The sequence below is a fragment of the Quercus suber genome, unplaced genomic scaffold (genome assembly GCF_002906115.3).
Source record: "Quercus suber isolate HL8 unplaced genomic scaffold, Cork oak 2.0 scaffold_233, whole genome shotgun sequence".
NCBI classification, from domain to species: domain Eukaryota; kingdom Viridiplantae; phylum Streptophyta; class Magnoliopsida; order Fagales; family Fagaceae; genus Quercus; species Quercus suber.
In genome coordinates, this window is record NW_027069690.1 from 739,268 (window position 1) to 760,953 (window position 21,686).

At 37.5% G+C, this 21,686-nt stretch overlaps 1 protein-coding gene across 2 annotated transcripts; it reads right to left on the reverse strand.

Annotated features, from left to right (window-relative positions):
• Positions 1-1,820: 1,820 nt before the first annotated feature.
• Positions 1,821-17,591, reverse strand: LOC111993879 (E3 ubiquitin-protein ligase UPL1). Of its 2 annotated transcripts, none has more exons than XM_065780347.1 (15): positions 17,232-17,591; positions 15,748-15,843; positions 15,457-15,663; positions 7,310-15,292; positions 6,892-7,209; positions 6,199-6,400; positions 5,810-6,099; positions 5,339-5,628; positions 4,014-5,139; positions 3,753-3,899; positions 3,521-3,601; positions 3,120-3,345; positions 2,894-3,033; positions 2,120-2,226; positions 1,821-1,990 (listed from the first exon to the last, which is right to left on the reverse strand). In XM_065780347.1, the coding sequence occupies exons 1-15, from the start codon at positions 17,262-17,264 to the stop codon at positions 1,888-1,890; spliced, it is 11,349 nt and encodes a 3,782-aa protein (XP_065636419.1). In that variant the 5' UTR covers positions 17,265-17,591; the 3' UTR covers positions 1,821-1,887. The 2 variants fall into 2 exon arrangements, with proteins under 2 accessions (XP_065636419.1, XP_023881478.2); XM_024025710.2 differs by having other exon boundaries at positions 7,310-15,295.
• Between the last annotated feature and the right edge of the window lie 4,095 nt (positions 17,592-21,686).

The window sequence follows — 21,686 nt, forward strand, 5'->3', positions numbered from 1 at the left end:
CAAGCAATTCTTAGTGACTTAGAACCCACAACTAACTGCAGTAGGTTTTATATATCAATAATTAGAGATAGGAGGATTTGAATATTGAATGTTTTGTTAGAAACGTTCGAGATTTTTAATGCAAGTTGTAATGTTAATAAGACCGCTTTTGGCATAAAAGTTGTGTGCCAGTGTTTACCATGAACTTCATATTATCATTCTTCTTGTATTACATTACTTGATACAATTCGATCAGTTTGAGGACGGATATCTTCATGATCAGTTTGAGAAAATAAGAGTTCAGGGATTTTTCTGACTGGGGTTATAACCTTGTGGGCTATGCTGATATAAAAATAAACATGTCTTGGAGGGCCTAAATAATGATTAATGCTGAGTCAATCTTGCATCCTAGTATGATTCTGAAATGCTGAGTCAATCTCTTGAAGTAGAGATTATTAGTTCAGACTTCAGAGAAGGCTGCAATGGTTACTCAAGCCAGCTACTTGGTTGTTTGATATCAAACGGGAACTTAGACTGATAGTGGCGGGGAGAATTAGCAGAGCAAATTCATGGGGTCAAAGGCTATTTACTTCTTTTCTGGAAAAGAATAAAGATGGACATGCGCTCTCCTCTAGTAGTTGTCATTTTCTCTTCTCTTTTTTTTTTTAGCTTCTTTCCTTGTTTCAAAATCTCACTGATTGCACACACTCTTCACAATCACATTCTTAAGATACGCGATCAATACATGCTCATAATTCAGTATACACTGGTGAGATGTAAAAGGGCTTTCACAAATGCAAAAGAAATTTACTAATGTGTCTGAAGTTAAACCCCTCCATGCTTTTTAAATATTTAACTTGTTACGAACAAACAAGTTGAGAAGATATAATTTACCATTTAAAGAAACAAAAGAAAAATTTGCCTACAATTGGTGCCATAGATATACATTTCCTAGCTTATTACCAACTACTATGTAGTTACAGAAACTAAAATATAAGGAAGCTAGGGATAAAGCTCAATGCTAAATAATGTAAAAATTAACCCAAGAAAAAAACCTAATATGAACAATGAAATATTTATCTATTACATTTGTACACTCCCCCAATACTCGTTTCATGGCAAGAATTTAAAAAAAAAAAAAAAAAAAACAACATTTTCCTAACCAACTGTAACTGAGGAGCCCACCAATCCTTAAAAGCATAATCATCATCTGTTGAATATATAGGTTGATAGAAGCACCGAATGCCAGCCTCAATGGAACAAAAATGCTTGAAACAAAAATGCTTTCAAGAAACTTTTCGCGGTCCAAGTCCTACTTTTTTATTCTTGTCGACTTGGGCCAATAAGCCTTTTATCTGGCACCACAGAGGAGATGGCATTAAAAGAAAAGGTTTAGCAACAAATATACAACATTTAATATGGACCAGAGACACAGACAGACATGCACACCCATACATGAAAGAAACTAGCATTTTCAACCACTTTGTTGTCAAACAGAACTAGATAAAGTAAAGAAAACATAATTCTTATGGGAATGGCTTCGTTTCTCAACCAATCTAATAACCCTCCCACCCTAACACTCAAATCCTTTCTAGATCTAATCAAGCCCAAAATATGTTGAAAATAAACTATTCTTGCCTGTCAGGGCAAAAAAGGTGTCTTGCATGGATATATTCCCTATGACCGCAAATGTCCAATATTAAAAGAGCTATAGGAATCCTACAGAAAACATGCCTTGCTTATTATACCAAAAAGATTTTTTTTTGATATATAAAACAGAAGTAGAGCAGAGGATCAATAAGCAATTCTATACAATAAATAAAATGAAAAAGAGAACTGACATGTAATGGCAACTCTAAAGGTAGGTTGCTGGCATTGCTGGGGCCACAATATCACATTAAACTCAGGTCAACCAAAGCCAAACCCTTCGCTGGCTTCGTGGATAGCAAGCAGCAAACGTTCTTGAAGCTGTTCCTTGGAGGTATACTCAGGAAGGTCAAGTTGATTAAAGCTGAAGCATTTTGGGGGGTGGGGAGTGAATGGTTAGTTTAAGTCCTAAAAGCAGAAAATTTAATTCTATGCAACCATCTGGCTGAAAAATAAAATAAAATGAATGGTGCACATATATCTTAATACAGACCATGTATGAGCTGAGGGCAAACGGTCAGGAGCTCCATACGCCTTATGAATCTGAAACCGTTGAGGACCAGATATACCTTGCAAAGCTTTAAAACCCTCCAAAGGAACCTGAAAAGTCAAAAATAAATAATGGCTTCATGTCAAAACATATAATTCAACCTACCACCAAAAATAATGTAGATACATGAGCTGCTCTAGTTAAACAAAAACCCCAAACCAGCTTAAACCCTTGCCCAACTAATTGATTCAGATAACCAACTATTTTATTAAAAGCCATGCATCCACATGAAGCATTTTAGATAAAGAAGCAGAATATATCATGACCAGCAACAAGACATCAGCTTCTCCTATACCCTAACCACTACTTCCATGCCAAAACGTAACACTTAGATGAGGAAACAACCATAGTAACATGCATTACCCCAAAACAAAAACAAAAAGCCAATATCTAATTAACTAAAATAATCAAACTTCTGCCTGTGCCATTTTCCACAAGAAAGTAAGATCAACATCAGAAAAACAGCAGCAAAACAAAGCATCAGATGAAGACTGGCAAAGGACACATAGCAAGCATAACATAACCACTTAGTAGTCAATGACTTCTAACATTTGTGCAAAAGAGTCTTTTGTAAAATTTGAAAGGAAAACAAAAGAAGCCAGAAGAAGTGGCAGCAAAGAGGGCATAAAAGAAAATAAAAAATCTGCAAAATATACAAGTCAACTCATATTACATTGCATATTAAATTACCATTTTATGTACACTGCACCACATTACCTTTGATGTTCCAGTGACAAATTGCAGCAGTCTTGCCATGTCTTCCTTGTTGAAAGCAGTGACAACCTCCCAAAACCATTGGATAACACTAGATGCTGCTGTATAGCCAGTATACTCGGCATTGGCCTTCAAATCATCCACTGCAAAAGCAATAACACCAACCAAAAACTTGTTAAGTAAACCACAAGCACAATGCAGAAATAACTGCAAAGGAAAGCCAACTTACAATCAATTTCTGGAAGTCCACTTATAAGTAGCTCAAGCTCCTTATCATTAAAAATAGAAATCAGGTCTCGTGGTACCAATTCGTTGAAGCCTTCTAAAAAGGAAGTGATTTGAGGACGGATGGCATTGGTCAAGATATGTTCAGCAACAAGATCAACATACTCATGTTTTGTTTCTTCTGTAACCCTAATATTTCTTCCTCCAGGCTTAAGCTCATAATCAGTAACCTTTTCAAGGGGGAGAACCAGAACAAATATATTAGACAACTTGATAAAAACTTTAAAACTTATTTTTCATAAGAAAATCAGATCATAAGTCCTGAAAATTTTACAAAATCAGCTTTGAAGAATAGCCAAATTTAATACCATTTAAGTTACAGATCATAACTTGTAAATTGCATACCTCATTTTTCTCATACAGAATGAGCTTTTCCTCATCCGCATCCATGCTAAACGTCAGATCAGGAATTTCACTCACATCATTCTGAAATAGGAAAAATATAGAAAATGAGACAAAAAGCAAGACTCCATATAAAACAATAGTAAAAAAACATAGCAAAAAGTCATTATAACCACAAAGGTCAAAAAATATAAGAAGAAAAGACACGAGACTTTAAGTAGATGAATCCGCTGACCTCCAACATCCACTTTAAATTCTTGTAGTAATCAGGATCAACTGCCTCTATATCATGGTAAGTCACCTTTACACCAAGTATGTGCTTGTAGAATGATCGAGTAAAATAAACATCCAAAAGCTGCCCATCAAACAGTGCCTTGGCAACCTGCACGAAGGATCAAAGAAAAAATATAGGAACCTTTGGAAGCAGAAAAATTATGGTACATTAATGAATGAAAAAAAAAAATTCAAATTTAAAACTGGCTCCCAAAAAAATTACCACACGGCCCACAAACTTGAAGTAGGAAAGATGTTCCGTCTGGAAAACAGAATTGGGGTTTGGTTGGAACGTAGCATTATTTCCCACAGTAGTAAAAAGTAATGCTCCCTTGTCAAATATAACCCTTGACAGTAATTGATACCATTCTCTTGTCAAACCTCCGGCATCAATACCCTCTTCACCTTGAAATTGCACATTCAGCCGACCCTTCAGGTCCTGAAACGGACGCATCCGTAACTGATTGTATGAGTCCTCCAAGACATAAGCCCTCCTAACACTTATCCGCAGTGGACCAGAGAGATGCTGCTCATGCTGCTGCCTAATTTTTGATCGGAAATATGCTTTCTTATTGTCAAAATCAATCAGCCTTGGTGCCTTCAGCAGCATAGAAAGTGATTTCTCTAATAAACCTGGATTCTGTCTAATAAAAGCATTCAAAAGCCGGCGATGCTTCTCCGCAAACCTTGTAAATGTGACGGCACCATCAAGCTTCTTTTGAGATTCTACACTGCACTTAATGATGAAAGAGGATGAACTCCCAGCAGATTCTTTAACTTCTCTTGCAGTAATATTGGCCTGATCTTGCTGTGTGATGGATTGGTTTGCTTGTAGCTTTTCACACAAAACAAAGAAAGCCTCAATGAAAGGCAAGAGTCTCTGGGTTCCAGGAGGAAGAGGAGATGAAGAGTTCCCCTGGACATGTTCCCCAACATTTATATTTAACACGGTCTGAGAGAAGGAGCTTTGACCCAGCTGTGTCTCAGTCACACTTATACACTCACTCAATTCTTCCCACAAGGGGTCAAGTGCGATATTCAGCTTTTTCATAATAGCTTGCTCCTCCTGCTCCCCATCACTCTCTAGTCCTGCACCCTCATTAATGCTACGTGAAGTGAGTGAGCTAAGTGCTTGTAGAACGCGTAGGATTGCTGCACCAGCCATGGAACCAGCACTCAAACCTAGCATGTGCGTTTTCCGCAGAGTGACAAGCTCTTCAACAGCTGAACAGCCCAACCCATCGGCTAATTCAGAAAGCTCTGATGTAAAGAACTTTCGATGGGATGAAACAACTGAGGCCAACTTCTTCAACACCTCACTGGCAAGCATATAAACTTTATCTGAAAGCCTAAATAAGTTAATGAGGAAGGTTAGTCACTCTTTTAACAGAAGGAAAAGAGAAGAGGACATCAAGTGGATACATACATAAAGTGAAACACAAATAACAAAGGGTTGACAGGACATCAAAATAAATTGTAAAGGCTACAAGGTAATAAAAATTAAGAGAACATCTAAACCATCCAGAAATGAAAATCAGAGCATCGTACCCCTCACGACCAAGAATGCTACACAGATTGCGCAATTCTGATTGTGGCAATTGAGAAAAAGTATTATATGTATCTACGCTCTTCTTTCCATCTGAAGAGGATAAGTCAGCACCAGCACATTTATCCTCTTTCTTAGACTCTGGTTCCGATATGGGAGGATCTCTTTGGACATCAGCAGAAGCTTCATTCACTGACAAATCTGAGGCATTTGCTGTTGCATGTTCAGATTGAGGCTGGTAATCTAATTTTGATGCTGCAGTATAAACAACTACTTGCAGCAGACCCATAACCTGCAGCATTTAGAAAAATAAAGAAATATACTATATAAAATCAAAGCAAGATGGACTCCAGGTTACTAAAATTAATAAAAAGACTATGGAACAAGCTATGTCTATATATATATATATATTCAAAAGCCTAAGATTGCAAACTAAGATGTTTGAAATCACTTGACCAGGAAATCAGTCCAACCTGCTCAAGGTGAGCATTGCTGCGAAGAAAAAGTGGTCGATTCAAAAGCTTCAGGAACAGTATCAATGGAACATCCCCATCCAGAGAGTTTCCCAAAAGTTTTGGTGAAAGTCCTCCTTCCACAATCTTCTCTTTCCCTTTATCCTTCTTATTTTCCATACATATTGGACTTAGAGGCTCAGGAACAAGTGAGGGATCAAAGTAGAACAACATATTGGCAACAGCAGTATGATTAGTAGCCAAAAATGTCAAAATCTCAAAAATTCGACGCAAGACCAGTGGAGGGAGACCTGTTAAAGTAAAAAGTTGAGATAGCTTTAATAATTAAAAAAATTAATAAGTTAAAAACATAAGATGATAGTTCTAGTGACATCGGATGAAAGTCTTACCATCTAACAACTGCGATCGACCATAGACAACATTTGATTGACAACCATAAAGCCTCTGGGTGTTAATTGTTGCCAATCCACTGACTGCACCTTCAGCCTCAGGCTTGATCATATCAAGCAAAAGACGAACTAGAATTGCCCTTGTGACACTATGTGCACAAAGGTTTAACAGGAGTCTCTGCAAGAGGCCCTTGCCAAGGGGCTAACCCAATAAAAGAAAACAATTAGCTAGATATCACAGCACACACAAATACATCTAATTGCCAGGAAAATTTTGTAATCATCTTTACTCGGTCAAATTTTTAAAGAATTCCAAAAGTAATAAATTTTCTTCAAAAATTGAGATATATAAACATACTAAATCTGGAACAATTTTAAATTCTTTCTATACAAAATTTTGCATTTGGATTTGTCCAGGATAAGAATTGATATATGAAGTCCAGATCATCAGTTCAAAGTCCAACCTAATCACAACAGAAATTCGTAATTCCTTTTACACATTCATTTAAGCTTTGTTGATTTGACAAACCAACTTCCAATGTAGGTGCTGACACCATTTCCTTTGTATAAAAGAACTATAATTTATTTTCAACTATCACACAATCTATAACTACTACTTGCTAAAGATACACAAAAACTTCCCAACTAGAAATAATATTTACCCAAACAACCCAAGAATGGAACATGGCATACCTGTGCTACTCGTAGGAGCCGAACTAAAGCTTTCAATGCATTTGCATCCAAAAGTGGCTCGCCTTCAATTTCCTTCACGTTCAAGCCATCTGAAAACGCAGAAGCTGCCCTCCGGCCTATTGTAACTCCCACACCCCTGTCCATCACCGTCTGTCGGTCGAAACCCAACCCATTCCTCCGATTATTCAGCCTGTGGCTGCTTCCAAAAAGACTGCGAGCCTGATAATGACTCATTGCTCGGTCCCTTAGCATTTGGGCTTCAGCAAGTAATGGAGAGGGCAACGCAGACAGAACTGCTTCTGATGAAGTCAGAAGTACCTGAAAACAGAAGCAAAAGATAAGGGTTATTAAAATTCAATAGAAAAAGACAAATACATATCACAAGTCTATAATGAGAAGGAAAGTTGTAGATCCAAACCTCTTCACGCAAATCAGCAGGAAAAGTAGCAATGATTGAAGCATTGTCCATGTCAACTGGTTGTCCTTCAGCCTGTTGTGCAACCCTCTGAGCTCTTTGTTGGGCCAAAACTTCTGCCTGAATATCTGGAGGAAGAGCAGCTAAAAACTCTGGGTCAATATCTTCTGCCGAAGGCGGTGCATAAGTTGGAGGTTGAACAGACTGAGCTTGCTGGGAAGCTAGCACTTCTGCTCGAAGATCTTCAGGTAGTGCTTCCAAGAAGGTGGGATCAATAGCATTATTGCCAGGCACCTCACTACTCACACTAGTCTGCTCAGCCTGATTATTGTCCAGAGCAAGCAGTGTGTTTTGCCCTGATGATGGGTCATCTGTACCATCTTCGGATGCAGGCACAGGTTGCTCAGATTGATTTCCTTCAGCATCAATTGTATTCATATCAACATCAACACTTGCACGAACAGAAGAAGCAGGACAATCATCTGAATTAAGCATCTGTGAACCAGAAACTGCCAGACCATGAGTACTGGCCTGATCATCTGTTCTTGAAGATCCATCGCAACCTGTGGCCTGAACTGGAACATCATGGAGACTCGCATCTGCTTCAGAACCCCCATCATATTGTAGATCAGCATGAAAGTCTGTAGATGAATTGACAAACTCTGCCATTGTCCCCACCTGCACATCAGCAGTGTCATTTCCTTCAGCAATTTCCATGCTATCATGCACATTTGGCGTAGTGTTCAGTGAAAATGGTTGGATTAACATAGGTTCATGTGCCTGTAAAAGTTCGCCTGCATGTTCAAGAATGGATTCTGGATTAACTTGTCCTCCAGAAGTTACACTCTCAACAGTAGGGTTAACTTGCTGATGTGTGATTTCATCACCATTTTCTTGAGGCTGCCCTTCACTTTGATGACTATTGGTGTTAGCACCATCCACTGCTACTACTGGACTGTCAGCAGATGGAGGGGCATCTGGTTGTTTCTCTGGCACTCCTGAATTTTGGGACTGCCTTTCATTAGGACTGTTCACAGGAGCAATACTGCGCAATTGAGAAATGAACTGTTCCTCTATAGCCTGTGCAATAGCAGCAGCTTGAGCAGTAGCTTGTGGCTGACCATCATCAGTCCACCGACCATCACTAGGCCCTCTTCGTCCAGGTAACTGCAAGGAGTCCATGCCTACAGAATAATCAGTCAATGGAGGGGGTGCTGCACCACCCAACCGGTCACCAAAGAGACTGCTTGGTACATTATCAAACGGAAGAACAGGAGCATCAAACATGTAGAAATGAGATACATCAAAACTCCCAGATGACAAAGCTTCTACATCTCTGGATGAATTCCCACCTGATGACCACATTGAGACCAGATCCCCTGACTGGGATGGTCTTAAAAGGAGAGGATGTTGAAAACCATTTACTTCCGCAACAGATCGCTCAAAGGAAGACCTACCTGTCTGACGACGGCGTTCAAAACCTAAAGGCCTGCGAAGACCAAAAAGGTCATCCACATTAACTCCTTCAAAAGGTTCAGCTGCAACATCAATTAGACCACCTGTAGCCCCAGGTTGACCAAGTACCTGCAAATGATCTAACCCATCAAGGGCTTCCCTCCATCTTACCTCTATGACACGATTCTCATGAAAATCATCATCCTCTTCATCAATCATCTCATCATTATAGTCATCTCCCAAGCCTGTGTCATCATGGTCTTCCACATCTGTATCAGCTAAAGACATCATGCCACCACCATCTTCTGCTATATCCTCATCCTCATCCTCCCCTTCATCATCATCCTCATCATCCTCACCATCATCACCCATGTCATCATCTTCATCACCCATATCATCATCTGCCCTATTCTCAACATGAAAATTCATCTCAATTTGGTCAGTGTTGTGTAAAACACCACCCTCTTCCATCTCTTCACGCATAAAATCCATCCCAATCTCCATAGGTGGATTTGTAGCCATCGTCTCCTCCACATCTATTCTCATATCTTGCTCCACAGGCTCATTAGAATTTGCATCCTGATTACCTTCACCTTGAGAAGTACTTTGATTCTGTTGTTCATTTTCCACCACATCTCTGACTTCCTCTTGTCCAGCTGTATTCTGATTATGCTCCACAGTCTGAACAGCTGATGGTGCATTTAACTGGTCATCAGGTCTTCCACTTAGCCCCATGGTTTTTTTCTTGTTCATTCCATCAGATTTAAAAATTTGATCACTAGCATTAGCAGCCCTTGTTAAAATTTCCAATGCCTTAAGTATGAGATTCACAATTTTTGGGGCATCAGGATGGTCCAAATCAATCACTTGAAGAATGCCAGTCAGGCACTGAACCATTCCTCCATCTATCATGCTTTTTGCTATGTCTGGTGAGCACCCAGAACCACCAGGTAAGTTGCTGGATGACGAATTTTTTGACAAAATAGAGTACACCAAATCAACAAAAGCAAAAACCTTCTTATCTGGCAGCAATATGTTCTTAGTGGAGTTGCTCTCCAAGTTTGAAAACGAGGATAAGGCTTTCACAAGTTCATTAACTACTCGTCTACGACCTTCACCAGAACGGCCACACAGTACTACCACGAACCATGAAGCCTTTTCAGACAACTTGCCTCTCCATTCATCAGGTCCTGCAGATTTATCAGTAGAGAGTGGAAGCAGCCGATGTAAAATATGATGAAGTATTCCAACACCATTTCCAGGACTATCTGGAGGGTTGGATCCCCGGAGTTGACACATTTCCAGATCCCGCTTAAGAATAACCCCAACTGCATGTACATACATCAGAAGAACATCACTTAATAACTTCAGAACAAAGGTCACCTTTGCAAGCCCCGCAGACCTTTCAGATTCAGATTCTGATTTCATTGTCTCATCAACCTTCGATTTACCCTTAACCTTGGTTGCAGGTTCATCAACCTCCATGGAATTATTTGCACCAACTTCCAGGATTTTTGGAGAAGGGTATTTTAAGACTATATCAAGAAGCTGATCTATTACTTGAGTGAGATTGGCAGGGATCTTTTTGTGGCCTTTAGAGCATTTACCTGATCCATCATGTGTTTTATTTTCAGAAATACGGACACATTCATTGGAAGATAATCCAGCTTCAACACCAGATGCCTTTGATTTGTCCTTCTCCTTCTCTTTCTCCTTTGATAACACAACAAAAGTCCTACCTCCAGATGTCTCCAACTGGCAAACAGCACCAGCTGCTTTCATGAAAACCACAGGATCCCTAGAGATAACAGGTGCCATTGATGTCAAAAAAGTTCGTGCAGAAACACGCCCAGCATGCCGGTTTCCACTCAAAGTTTGTCGTATCTCCAATTCCATAGCTGTTTGCAGTGTCTGAGGATCCTCAAGGAGATGCCGGACAATAGTAGATGCAACAGTGTCATATCCAGGGAAAAAACAACTTCTTGGGAGACTAAAAAGAGCAGCCAAGCCTCCATTTTCAAGGAACTGCAAAGCTAGCGAATGTGTTTTTGTCAAGCGCGAACACAATTGCAGAACAGCCTGCATGATCATAGCAGGGACGTGCAATTTTATCAAGTCACAAGCAACTAACAGCAACTTACGAGACTCTTCAGAAGTCAAATAACCAGTAGATTTCCCCAATATTTTTTCAAATGCTGAACCAGATTCTTTTTCTTGAGCATCTGAAGCTGATTTTTTCTCTTGAACTGATGCAGGAACTGACAAGGAAGCATGTTCTCCAGAAGAGTCCAGCAGAGACCCTGCTGGAGTTCCATCTGTACTCTCAGAAAAAATTTTGGGCCTGGACTGCAGCATGTTATCCAAGATAAGAAGTAAAGAACTAATGCATTTTGGGACCAAAAGCTCATTCCCTGATTCATTTCTAGCCTTAAAGTTAGTCAAAATATCTATCGCAGCGGATACAATACCATTCTCTGCAGCAATTTCTCGTGTACTTCCATCCTCAAAGAGAATTAATGCTATAATATGTGATAATATACTCAATGCACTGGTATCCTTTGAAAAATCCAATGGGCAAAGCTTTAGCTGCTGAATAAGGTAAGATGTCACTCTTGGACGGTCTTCTCCTTTGTTCCGATTGCAAAGAGTAACAAACAAATCTGTCAATGGGAATGCCATAGTATCAATGATCTGAAACAGTTTAACTGACGCAGCAAGAATATCATCAACAGGGGGTGCCTTCGTCTGCCCATCTTCTGTGAGGACATCCATGGACTTGTCAACATTATCAACTTTAGATGTTTCTGTTGAACTTCCCAGTGACAGAGCAAGTGCCCGAGCTAATTCATCATCCTCCTGTACAGGATCATCAGCATGACTAAACAGCCATTCCATGGCCATTTCAACGCTATTTGTTTCCACTCTTCTCAGTGCTTCCTCTGCTCTAGCCCTTGTAAAACCCATTTCAACAATGGTAGCAATAGTACCTTCATCAGGAGGTGGGGGCATGAATCTCTGGTTTGTGGTACCCGCAATGCCACTACGATTTCGTTTCACATCTCCAACACCAGAGTATACATGTGTAACAAGTGAAAGAATGGAAGCAATGAATCCCAGACTACAATTGGGAAACATTGGGTGGTTCCAGACAGGAAGTATCACATCAAGAACCTGAGATTGCAGCATACGAACAAAGACTTCCGGGTCCCTAGGAACTGGAAATAGCCCAATTGAAAGACCAACTGCAACTGGCTGCACAAGAAGCTGCGCTTGGGATGCAGAGGTTGGAGATAGAAGTAAAGAAGAATTAACAAAATACTCAAGCACACGGCAATAGCTCTGTAATGTATCGAGCAGCCACGTATTGTGTGACAATTTACTTCCTTCACCTGTCTTTTCATGATCAATACCTGATGTTGGGATAGAGTATGGTAGTGTCCACAACAACTGACTAGTGGCTTCAAATGTTGTCAGTAGCTCCTTAAAGGTACCATGAACATAAAAATTATTAACCATTGCAGTATAACAAGTACGTCGCCGGCTGTCAAATGTTAGTGATGCCATGTCCTCTACTACCTTTCCTAGATATCGACACTTTACTGAGAGCACAGCAGAAGTAGAATGCCCAGAGAAACTAAGGGCATCAAGAAATACTTTAGCTAGGCCAGTTCCAAGGGTCTTCGAAGCTGAACTCAATGACCCTGTGTCAGCTCTACGACGGTTTGGTAACGTGAATCCCTTGACAAGAGCTGTGAAGAAAGAGCGCAACGTAGAAGCCAGCTTATTAAGAATCTCTGAAGCAAGAACATCAGGACTTTTCTTTTTCAAATCCTGGGAAGATGTCTCCGGTACATTAGATGGAACTTCATTATCAATGTTTAAAGCCTCCAGGTGCCGACCTGTCCTTCCCCGTATGCGTGTCAACCCATGTCGACTACGACGGTGCAAACCTTCACCAGAACGAACTACAGACAGAAACTCCCGGTCTCCAGCCCACAAGGACTGGGAACCATTCCTGACAGAAACAGGGTTCATATATCTCACCGCTGGAATATTTGCATCATCATCGCTTTCTCTACCAGCAGCATTAGATGGGGCTGCCTCTGAACTCTCAGGTTCTTGATCAGCATTTTTCTTCTCATCTACCTTGGAATCATTACATAAAGAAATTTGCCAGATTATTTCCCTGTATGTGCTCCCAAGATCTTTCAATACATCCGCATCTGCAGTGCCAAGCTCCGAGACCACACTAGTAGTCCCCTTCAATAAAAAATTAGATAGAGACAGAATACCTTCAAGACTTGAAAGATATCTCAAAACCTTTGTTTGCAGGGCAGATTCAACCACAGCAAGCTGAGTGCCTCCAACTGAAGCTAAGAGTTCATTCGTTAACTTTAGATGCTCTCTCAGAAATAAACATACTGCCCGAGCAAGAGCAGCAGAATGCTGTGGCGAGAAATTCTTAAAGGCAACAGAGATACTCTGACCAACTGATGCAGAAAGAGGCATTAAAGGCAAAGTAAACAACTGCAGAACAGCTTCAATGCCCTTCTTCTCTACAAATATACGACATGTGTCAGCATTCTGAAGAATTGTTTCAAGAAGCCGACCAGTATTGGCCACGCACTCAGGGAGGAATGACTCTAAATTAACTATTGAGGAATCAGCAGATGGCTCAGTGGTCTGCTCTGAATTTTCCATCTTCAATGCTTCCCTATCATCAGAGAGGACCAGGTTCCTCTCTTCACCATCAGTTTCCATGGGAACAGGAGTAGAAGAGCACAAAGGATCAGTGGACAAGTAAGAAGCATCAATCCCAGATCCAATTCTCAAAATGGTATTTAAGATCTCAATCAACATATCCACTCCAGGCCCACGCAATGAGGAAGCATGGCGCATTAGTTCATCTAGTCCGCTAGACAAGGAGGTATCGGTAGTAAGGGCACGCAAATACGTTCTTGAAGTAAATATTCTCACAAAGCATTTCAAAGCATTTCGATCTTTGACAGCCTGAAGGCCATTAGTGTTTAAGCACAAAGCATCCAAACATTGAGGTATGCATGCTATTGCTTCAGCAGAGCAGAGAACACCATCCATTATAGCGTCCAAGAAGGCAGAAGGAAGACCAGCTGCATCCAAGACAGGAAAACAAGTGGGATCTTTGTGAATCAGATCACTCATGACAGTAGCTGCAAGTGAAAACACCCCACCACCAAAATCTTTTGCCCTTCTAAAAATTACACATAAGCAATACGGTAACAAACTCTCCTCAGAGCCATAAATACGTGCAGTATTTCCGGGGGCATAAGTTCCAAGGGATATAGCACGCAGTAAAGCTTTCATCAGCAATCGCCGGTGATGCGAAACTAATGCTTCTGAATATAGAGGCTGCATGTCATCTAGCTCACTGGAGGTGCTTGCAACAACTTGCTTTCCCTTCCCACCACTGTTAGAACTTTCACCTTGTTGCCTTGAACCATTTTCTATATGTGAAACCTCCACCTTCAAACGAAAGATGGTATCATCTAAACCACCCAAGTCTCTGAACAAAGCAACAGCTGGATTACTGTAATCCAAAAATGCTTCTAGAATATGCACAGCTGTGCTTACCAAATGCAAGTGTTGTGGATTTGTATCTTTAAGGAGAGGTAGAAGTGTAGGGATGAATCCTGCTTCACGCATGGCAGAGCAACCTGACGATGATGAGACCAAAACAGTGACAAGAGATAACAGAGCCTCAGCAAAAACCACTGACCACTTTGAGGCATCACTAATGACAGAATCAATGGCCTTCTGCATGAGGCTGGACAGAATGCCACGGTGACCACCAGATGTGACGGCAGTCAAGACAGAAGGCTGGCGAGACCTATCTTGACAAAGAGCAACCAAAGAAAGCAAACATAGAATTCGAATTTTCTCAGGAACTGCATCTTCATAGCTCAATAAAGATACCAGCTCATTAACAAACTCAGGCTCAGAGTTGAAGAAAGAAACTAGGTCATCTGCATCACCGCTTGCTTGAACAAGAACTATGAAGGCATACAGACGAATGCAGGTATACTGCTGCCGAGAAGCTAAAGAGCCAAATGCCCTTGCAAACCGCAATCTTGTCAATAAAGAATATCTTAAACTGGTGGGTACTTTGTATTCTGCAACTAAATTACTCAAAAGCTCTAGATCAGTCTCTAGGCGAGTATTGATGTCAGGTAAATGGATGATTTGTAAGCCTTGGGGCGAATACTCTGCAGCAGGTTGTTCAGATGACAAATCACTGGAAGCATAGAATTCAAAATGCAGTGTGCAACCCAACTCATAGGCAATTGGGTCACAACTATCCTGTCCAGCAGTTGCAATTAATCCAAGTCCCTCTTCCTTTCCCCCCCAACCTTGTGCAAGAGCAAATAACTTTGAATTCAAGGAAGTATCTCTAATGGAGTACTTGCCAATTGTTTTCTTCAAAAAAGCAGCCAAGGTCTGCAGGCAAGCCTCAATGACATCCGGATCGGTGGAAGCAAGCAGTAACGAAAGATGCTGCTGCAATTTCATACAAACCAAAAGTGAAAATTTTAAGGAAAGATAAGAAAGAAGAAGAGAACTTCAACTGAAATTTACATGAAGCAAGACATACTAATTTACATGAATGTGACTAAAAAAGAAATTGCAAAAATACTTCTAAAACAGAAATATAAGCGTACCTCATAAGAACTATAAAAGTGCTTATTTGTACAATTCTCCAAAATTATTCTTATAACACGGAGAATTTGAATTACAGCTTCTCTTGGGAAGGGAGGATCAGAGTCCAGAAAATCATCTTCAATCTGCAAATCCTTCCTCAATTTTATGTGTTTCTCAAAAAATGAGTCAAAATGATTAAAAAGATCCACCCAGTGATGAAAATCCCCCTGCACCACCAAGATAAACATAAATCAAACTGCATAACAGCAATCATAACATTAAAAAAAGTAAGGTGGAAAAAAAAAAAGCACCTTATCAAACTCCCAAACAAAACCTTTGAGGGGTTCTTCTACATTCTCGAGTGGAACCGCAGTGACACTGTCGATGAATGATCTAATTTTTGGAGGCTGAAACAAACAACAGAGAAAAATAGTAATTTAATGTGCAGTTGTCACAACACTACTGGATAATGTATTTGTATCTCACTAATAAGATAAACACATCGCAAATTAGAGATCAAAAACAGATGAATTTTACAGAAGATAAATTTGTGAAGTACATACTCCTGAGCTAAACCTCACCTAACACCTAAAATGGGTCTACAATATCAAAAGCTAAAGGCATGAAACTTCCACGGACAGAGCTCCTAAAAGGATTTTCCAATATCAAAAGCTAATAAATTTCACTGCCAGAGGTCCTAAAAGGCTTTCCTATTATCAATTACTGATAATATATGAATGACAAATTCCTTATTTAACTCTTATATAAGCATGAACAACCCTACTTCTTTTCTTTTTTTTTTCTAAATCCTGCTCTGTGTAACATAATTAATTTATATCTAAAACTAAAAAATAAATCAAGCATCATATTTATCCTGATATAAGAAAATTTTACATTTCTACACAAATTAGGTTCTCTTGATTTCAGTTTGCACTAACGCCCATTTCACCTCTTTTTTTTTCCTATTTATATGTCATTAAGCATTCCCCCCGCCCCCCAACAAAGAAAAAAGAGAGATGTCAGGTAGCAGTAGCAGATTAGCAATCAAAACATTCTCATCCCATATTCCCACAACTTCTAAGCAACCATACAAAGGATTAGTTTCATGTTTGTTTGTTTTTTTGCTCTCTCTTTTTTTGGCTTGGCAGTTTCATATTTCTTGGGACCATGTACTTACTCCATCAAATAACATTCCTACCTCCGCAACAAGCAATAATCAGAAAGTATTCAAGTGATGACAGGAAAAGACTCCTTTCAACTTAAACAACTAAATGACCCAAAAATCATGGTTATAAACATCAAAGCTCTAATGGACTTCTCATAAAGTACAAAGTTTGAAACAACTGAACCCCATGTAATCAAAACTCTCACTGAAGCAGTAGAGTCTTTCAGCTCAATAAACTGAACATTTTCAAACTCGCACACCCCAACAATAAATCAAACTTAAAAAAATAACAATAAAAAAATAAATTAAAAAAAAAAAAAAAAGACATCAGTTTCAAAGTTCGTTTCCAGGACTTTCTCAGCAACCAAACAAGGCATGGCCATAAAAAAACCAATAAAAGAACAAATCTTTAGTCCATCCAAATCAGTCCCAGAGCATCACAAAACAATCAAATTCGCCTAAACCCCAATACAAACACACTCATTGTACTTCCAATATCACAGAAAAAACACACAACTAAAAATTAAAAATTTCCCAGAAAAAAAATTGATCATAAAAGCGCATATATTTATATAAATAAGCAAAAATCGAATAACAGTTTTGCATTTGGTGAAAAAAAAAAACACTAACCACTTCCAATGCTCTCCTTCTTTTCAACTTCATCTTTGAATCAAAAGCATTTCACGGCTCCAAAGCCTTTGTCGAAACCGATCAATTCCCCTAATAACCCGAGAATCGATCGCACAAATAGGAAAAGATGATGAAAAGGTAGGGTTTTGAGTTGAAGTATTCACAATGATCGGATCGTACAAATAGAAATCCGATGGAATTTGAAGAAAGAGAGCGAGAATTTTCTTGAAATTTCAAGATTGGGAATTTTAGGGTTTTTGATTAGGATCGAATAGATAGAGAGATAGAAATAGAGAGAGAAAGAAAGAGAGAGAGTTTTGAAGAAAGAATTGTGTATAACATAAAAGAAGAGAGCTAAAGTGCTGTGTATGTGTATATATATTTATATATAGGGAGAAAAAGGAAGAGGAAGAGAATAAGAAGAGAAAAAACTAGAGAGAGATATATTCGGAGAGAAGTATGAAAGAAAGAGGAAACTATATATAATTGAGATATTTTCTCTTTTTTTTTTTTCTTTTTTTTTTTTTTATGCTTTGGGGATTTTTTATTTTTTATTAATTTTTTTTTTTTTTTTTTTTTTTTTTTTTTTTTATGCTTTGGGGATTTTTTATTTTTTATTTATTTTTTAGAGGAAACTATAAATATTTCACTTTTTTTTAATAAAAATTGTTGAGTTTTTATGTTATGATCGTGGTATAAATGTGATTACGAGGGGGCTGGGCTCGGGTTTAACGGTAATTTATCATCCGACTTGACTTGACCATATTAGAGTCGAATGAATTCAAATTATTGATAATAGATGGACGGGAGAATTGTAGGGTGTCTTTGTTAAGGCTAAAATGATGAGTTGATTGGTCATATTCGTGGATTGTTTCATCAATACAACTAACTAGCAAGCAAGCTAATAGAGATTATAATACTTCATTTAAATCAAGTTAGAGATGGAAGTGCGAGGGACAACACCACACAGAATGGAGTCGAGGAGAGGATTGACGATGTGATGATAACTAAGAAAGCAAGGTATTGGGCAAAACTCTTTAAAGAGGTAAAGTTTATTAAAATTCCATAGAGGAAACTTGATACTCAATCCAATCTCATCAAGGTTTTATTGGTGCCATTGCCAACAAACTGTAGATTAAACTAACTGTTGCATTTATTTTTTTTCAAATTTAGCTCCAAATAAGATGAGTTTTGTCGAGTATGGAATTGAATGGTAAGGCTTATCAGTGTATTAAAAGTTCAATCAATAGCTCATTAATATAAAAGAGACGTTGCACCAATCATAACTTGTCACGTTAGTGAATTGTGAAATTCTTTGTGTCTTTAGATTTTTTTTTTTTTTAAATAACCATTATTTGGGTATATGAATTTTGTATTTTAGAGTTTATTTTTTTATTTAAATTATTGATTGCTAATTTGTTCATAAAGTTTTGAAAACGATTAAGCAATGTATATTTACCTACTAAAAAAAAACTAACAGCAATAATGATGAGGTGGCTCAATTTAGACATGTGAGATCCACTTTCACGTTAAATATCATGAATGAGTTATTTGACATCAAAATTAAGAAAAAATGAAAAAGAAAAAAGGAACACAAGTGTAAAATTAAACAAAAATTATAAATTAATTTGGATTCAATTTGAATTTTGTTTGTACATCAACTTTTTTAAAATTAATGGCTTACCTTTGGTAATAAGAATAAATAAATATATATATATATATATATATATAAGTTGAACAAACAATTAAGATGTGAGGGACTAAATTAACATGATAGTTCAAAGACAGAATTGAACCATAGTTCATAATTTAGTAACTAATATAATAACTTATCTTGTTTTGGTTTCTAGCACTCTTCATTTGTAATGCGAGGGGCCAAAATTAGTATGATATAAAACTAGCATTTTAGGGTTATTAGCATTATAAAAGTTGATAGCACTGTTTTTTCCAATGAGAACAAGGTCAATATAGGGGTGGTCATCAGGAACAACTCCGGTTTAGCCATTGCCTCTTGCTCTCAAAAATTGCCTCAAGCCTACACTTGTGAGGAAATTGAAGTTATGGCATCGACAAAGGCTTTGTTCTTTACTCTAAAGTTGGGTTTTACCAAAGTTGTGCTAGAAGGAGATTTTTTGCTCATTATAAAGGCGTTGTGTGATGATGGTTGTTCTTTGGCCCTCCACGGGTTGCTGGTTGAAGATGTGAAGTTATTTTCCCAATGTTTTGTTCAATTACTTTACTCTCATACAAAGAGAGAAGGTAACTCAGTTGCTTATAATTTGGCTAAATATGCTAGTAATATTCCAGACTTTTCAATATGGATGGAGGATACTCCACCTCAATTACTTTTTGTATTTTCAGGTTGATTTAGCTATTCTTTCTTAATAAAAGTTTTTAGTCTTCCTTCTATATAAAAAAAAAAAAAAAAAAAGGCTTTCTTGCAAGTTAAGAAACAAAAATAATGGTCTTCCCTTCAAACGATCGCTAGATTTTTGGGTTTTTGTATACTGCTAGAAATTTTTTTCCATGATTTGAGGTTATAGATAATGCAAAGAAAATTGTCTTTTTTTTAAATTAAAATTAAAATTTATTTTTTATTATAAAAATAAATTATAATTTTTTTTGAAGTATGTTTTTTTTTTAAGGAAGTATGTAATTATTATTTTTTCTTTTTTATTTATAAATTAATTAATTTTTGCTTAAAAAAAATACCAGCATTAGTAAAGTTCACATTAATGACCTTTACATACTCTTTTTTTTTTTTTCGGAGAAACAATAACCTTTACATACTAGTACTATTTTTTATTTGAGAAGGACATACATACTATATTTGGTTTAATGAAAAATAGATTTAGTTATATTAATTAATTTCTTATTAATGATTCTCAGAAAAAGAAAAAAGAAAAAAGAAACCGTCTTTATTAGAGTTGAAATCTGTGTACGTGTAATAGCTGAGTAGGTGACAGATGTATCCCACTAATTAATTACGGTTTAATAGCAGTTGCATATACCTAGGCCCCTACTTATAATTATTGAGCACACATCAAAAAAAAAAAAAAAAAACTAGTTTTACTTGTGTTAATAATTGTTAACAAGTGACTTCTTAATGACCCAATGTGTATTTATTTTGTTATTTTTGAAAAAGAAAGGTTAAGATGTAAAGTGCACCATCTAAATTTAACTAAAATTTATTTCAATTTTTTAAATTTCAAAACTATTCAATTTAAGCATTTTATCAAATTTTGTTAAAAAAATATTGCTATTAAATATGCGATTAACTAATGAAAAATTAATTTTTGAAAAGTAATTCTTACGTAAAAAAACTTACAAAATATTTTATTAATGTTTAAAAACTCCACAAATTGTTAAGTACTTTTTAGAGTTCACTTTTTTTTTTTTTTTTGGGAGAAACATTTAGAGTCACTTTGGTAAAACAGGTACGTGCATCAGCTTGACTTTCTTCACGACGAAGTTTTGGAGGGCTTACTTCCTTAAAAAAAAAATGTTTTGGAGGGCTTGAGGCCCACTTCAACTTTATTCCATGAACCAATAATTTTAAAAACCATAATATGCTTTTTGGACAAGAATGGAAAAAAAGAAAGAAAAAAACATAAAGAGGACTTTATAAAGTCTCACTGAAAGTGGCAAAACCAGTGAATACAATTTGAATTTACAATATCTGTTTTACAATGGTTATTTATTATTATTAGCTCAATATATTAATGTGTATTTTTTTAAAAAAACCAAATTTAATCATAAACCTTTTATTTGACAATAAAAGAAAAACTTTATTAATTGGACTAAATTTACCCATTCATATGATATAATTATTAAATGAGTTTGTAATTTTTTTTTTTTTTGAAAACTAAAGGATTCTGTTAAATTACTCATTCTGCTTTGTTATTGTAACATGTCCCATCCTGATTCAAGGAAGTATAGTTGCTTTGCATGTACAACAGTGAAGTACTGAAGTAACTGAACTCTAACTATAAGTCAAAGTCAAAATCATATAGTTAGACTTCAGTACGTCACTGTCTTATTCCTTACACATTCACCAAAGTTTAAGTCAAATTACTAAAGTATCCCATTGTGATTTTTTTAAAGAATTGAAATTTTAGATAGGGCAATTGTTGTAATTTGCAAGATAATACCCCAATATATATGTATATGTGGGGGATAAGGGGGTCAGGCCCAAGTTAATGGGCCGAATACCCAGGAGAGGACTGTTTCACATCCGAAGATAAAGATACGGAGAGTGCAGGGCTCAGAGTGACGCGGAATCCTCCTGTAGAGAATCAACGCTGTCCGAGGATGACATCTCCAGTCTGAGGAGGACATCACCTGTCCGAGGAAGATATTTTACTTTGATATGATATAGGAGACTAACTGAGTAGGGGAAAAGCCTGATTGATTGTCCGAGGACTCCACCTGATCAAGATAACCTCAAAACATACT